The sequence below is a fragment of the Agrilus planipennis genome, unplaced genomic scaffold (genome assembly GCF_000699045.2).
Source record: "Agrilus planipennis isolate EAB-ADULT unplaced genomic scaffold, Apla_2.0 scaffold147, whole genome shotgun sequence".
Taxonomy (NCBI): Eukaryota; Metazoa; Arthropoda; class Insecta; order Coleoptera; family Buprestidae; genus Agrilus; species Agrilus planipennis.
The window spans coordinates 697,142-700,860 of NW_020438940.1; the positions used below are offsets into that span (position 1 = coordinate 697,142).

Below are 3,719 nucleotides of genomic sequence, written 5' to 3' on the forward strand. Positions count from 1 at the left end.
CACTTTAGCGTAAGGTTATTCAAATTCACTAAATGGTTATCGAGGAAAAAATGAAAAATTAGCTGAAAATCTCGTTTTTACTTGATAATATAATGATAATATCGTATAATTGTCTGAAATAAATGCAATTTTAAACATATTAAAAAGTTTTACGCTCATTATTAATAGAGATTGAAACTAAATATTTTTTGTTTCGAAGTTGAAATCAGGGCATATTCACTGTCAAAAGTCAGTTAAAAAATTTTCCGTATTATTCGTTATTTCTTATTTCAAATTGTCTCTTGTACCTCCAAAACATCCTTAAATAAATAAAAGTAAATTTGACCACGCATTTTTATTTTATTGTAATTGTTTCATTCGACTTCTACTATTTTATTCAAAAGTGAGCATAAAAGGCCCTAATTACACTTTCATTAGTGATTAGGCGAGCTCATACATTTTCTGCGAGATTTCCAGTGGGGGGTCGCTGTCCTCCCCTGCCCCCCTGGATACGCCCATGCTACTACCAGTTGGCCTTTACTTTAAGTAGTACATCTAAAATTCCGTATCTTCATTTCCACGAACTTCGACAAGCTCACGTTCCCAAAAGTTTTCTTTGTAAAATATTCGATCTATTCACTAGCCTGTCCTATAAATACCCTAAAAGCACCAACATAAAATTGAACTGCCTTGAGAACGCGTTTCAGCCGAACGAAGACAACGTAGACGAAGACCGTATCGAACAAGTCGACCAGGATGTTCAACGTCTACTAAGGGCAGCATACTAGTTTCGTCAGACCGACGAACCCGAATGAGGTTAGAGATTAGTGATGTCTCTCCTGTTTCCTCTGATAAACCGCAGGACCAAACTTTGGTTGTACACATCAGTCATTAGACCGATTATGACGTATACCGCACCTGCGTTTTCATACGATGTCAAGACACATTTGAATAAACTCCAAGTTATGCAAAACAAGGCGTTGAGGCTCGTTACAAATGCTTCTTGGTTCGTTTCAAACGGATTTCCATTGCGTTCCATTGGAACTTCATCAGCATGCTTTTTTCCATACCATTTGGTTTTCATTTCCAATTATTTCATTGGAATTCTTTGGGTAATAAAACTTTTCCATTCATATCTAAGAATATTAATAGAATTATTCAAAATGGAAACAATTGTTTTTCCATTTATATTGAATAGTTTTAAGTTTTATACAGAATTTATAAAATTTGCATTGATTCCCATTGAAAATCAATGGAAACCTTTCCTATGTAAATATTAATGGAATTATTGTAAATGGAAACAATTATTTTTCCAATTATGCCAAATGGTTTTGAATGGAATTTACAAATTTTCCATTGATTCCGATTGAAGTTCAATGGAAGTTTTTCCTACGGGTAGAGATACGGTTAGAGGTACTAAACATAAATGTCCCCATTGTGTACATTTGTATGTGCAGTATGTAGCCGAACGGGAGGAATAATGATTGAAATAAAAGGTTTGATAAGTCTTCTACATATCTATACCCGCACTTTGAATACAATGGAAAATTAATGCAGGGAGTGCATAAGCTATTTGATTGCTTCCATGGAAGTNCAGCAGGTTGGATCAACGATCCTAATGGATTCTCTTATTACCATGGTGAATACCATCTATTTTACCAACATAATCCTGACAACGCTACTCCTGGGAACATACATTGGGGCCACGTTAAAAGTGAAGATTTGGTTCATTGGAAACATTTGCCAATCGCTCTTTCTCCGGATAAGCTCTATGATAATGGCGGTGTTTTCTCCGGTAGTGGCATAGTGTTCAAAAACAGTCTTGTACTTATGTACACAGGAAACGCAAATCAGTCTAATGGAACTTACTTCTCATCTCAAAGTCAAGAGTTAGCTTTTAGTTCAGATGGTGAACGTTTTATAAAATATACCAACAATCCTGTTATTGCATTTCCTCCTATAGACGGAGGAAATGCTTTCCGTGATCCAAGTATATGGCAATATAAGGATATGTGGTATGTTATTTTAGGAAATCAAAATAATTTAACACAGCAAGGAAGAGCACTTATTTATTCTTCTTACAACCTACATACTTGGAATTACGTCGGAGTTTTAGCAGAGTCAACAGGCAACTTTGGATACATGTGGGAATGTCCCGACTTTTTTGAACTCAAAGGGCGATATATACTGTTAATGTCTCCTCAAGGAATTAAAGCGAATGGTGATGATTACAAAAATTTATATCAAACTGGCTATTTTGTTGGTTCCTACAACTATCAAACAAATAACTTTTCGCACAATAACGTTTTCATTGAGATGGATCATGGTCATGATTTCTATGCGGCTCAAACAATGGAAGCGCCTGATGGTCGACGAATAATGATTGCTTGGATGGACATGTGGGAAAGCGCTTATTTAGAGCAGGAGGATGGTTGGGTAGGAGCCCTAACTATACCTAGGGCACTGACTCTATCACCATCAGGAAAAATACTTCAAAAGCCAGTTGATGAATTGAGGAGTCTTCGAACATCCACCTTATTACGTTCTACCATAAATGTAAAAGGAGTATCAAAACTGCTTGACGCTCGTAGTGCTGAAATACTTATTAAGGCGACATTTAAAAGTACTGTCGCTCGTGTTGGAATACAAATAGATATAGGCAATTGTTCGAAAGTTTTAGCCTACCTAGATAAATCTAATAATAAATTTGTACTGGATCGCGGTGATAATGATCCACGAAAAACACTGATAGATGTTGTAAACCGAGATAATTTTGAAACTTTAAAGATAAGAATATTCTTGGATAAATCTTCTATTGAAATATTTTTAAACGACGGTGGAACAACATTTACCAGTAGAATTTACCCAAGTTCAACTCCTGCTGTGTATGCGTTATCTGAAGGAGCCGTAACTCGAATGAAGGTGGTTGCGTATGAACTTAAAAATATATGGAAAGCTAGGTCATAAAATCAACTAAATTCATTTGTTTGTTTTCTTTTGCGGTTGCTGTATATTAAATAGAAAAATTTTATGTTTACCATATTTTAATATTGTTTATTACTAACGAAAACAGTAAAATAGTTTATATATTTCCTCTTTATCAGTGCCAATTATATGAGTTTGTGTACCTTGCAATATTTTCTGAACACTTTTCAATTTTATTTTGTTACAACATTGTCATTCTATTAAACCAAAGATTAAATTCTAATAAAAAACGACTTGACTGTTTTGGTAATTGTTTATTATTTCATTGGTTCTGTACAACAGTAACATATGTATGCAATAAATAGAAGCTATCAAAGAGTAATGGTCTTTATTAATAACCAGATGATGATTACATGATAAAATAAGTGACTGTGAGATAGAAAAAGGATTAGAGACTTCCTAATATTTGAAAAATAACAATTTATACGGCAGATGGAGTCTCTCAACGAAGAGGGTGTTTTCATAAAGTCGATGTAAAAATCTCTAAAAATTTGGAAATAACCTGATAGAAATGATTTAAATTTAAACCCAAGACATAGAACAAAAGATCAACATACCAAAGAAAGTTAATTCCAAAGGAGAAGTATATAATGTATCAGAATTGAAAAATATTGGAATTTTTGTTAATCTAAAATTTATTTACTTGATCTTAAAATAATAATTCAACGTCTGAGGAAAAAGATAATATTTTTTGATAATTTTTTAATTTACTTCTACTAAATTTTAAACGTTGATTAAATAAGTAGAAACTTAGT

At 33.4% G+C, this 3,719-nt stretch overlaps 1 protein-coding gene across 1 annotated transcript in view; it reads left to right on the forward strand.

Annotated features, from left to right (window-relative positions):
• The window catches only part of LOC112904462 (raffinose invertase-like), a 13,817-nt gene extending 10,556 nt beyond the window's left edge, over positions 1-3,261 (forward strand). Inside the window, exon 2 of the mRNA XM_025974557.1 lies at positions 1,580-3,261. Within this exon, the coding sequence (XP_025830342.1) occupies positions 1,580-2,946 (1,367 nt within the window). The 3' untranslated portion in view covers positions 2,947-3,261. The remainder of the gene's footprint in view (positions 1-1,579) is intronic.
• The last annotated feature ends 458 nt before the right edge of the window (positions 3,262-3,719 follow it).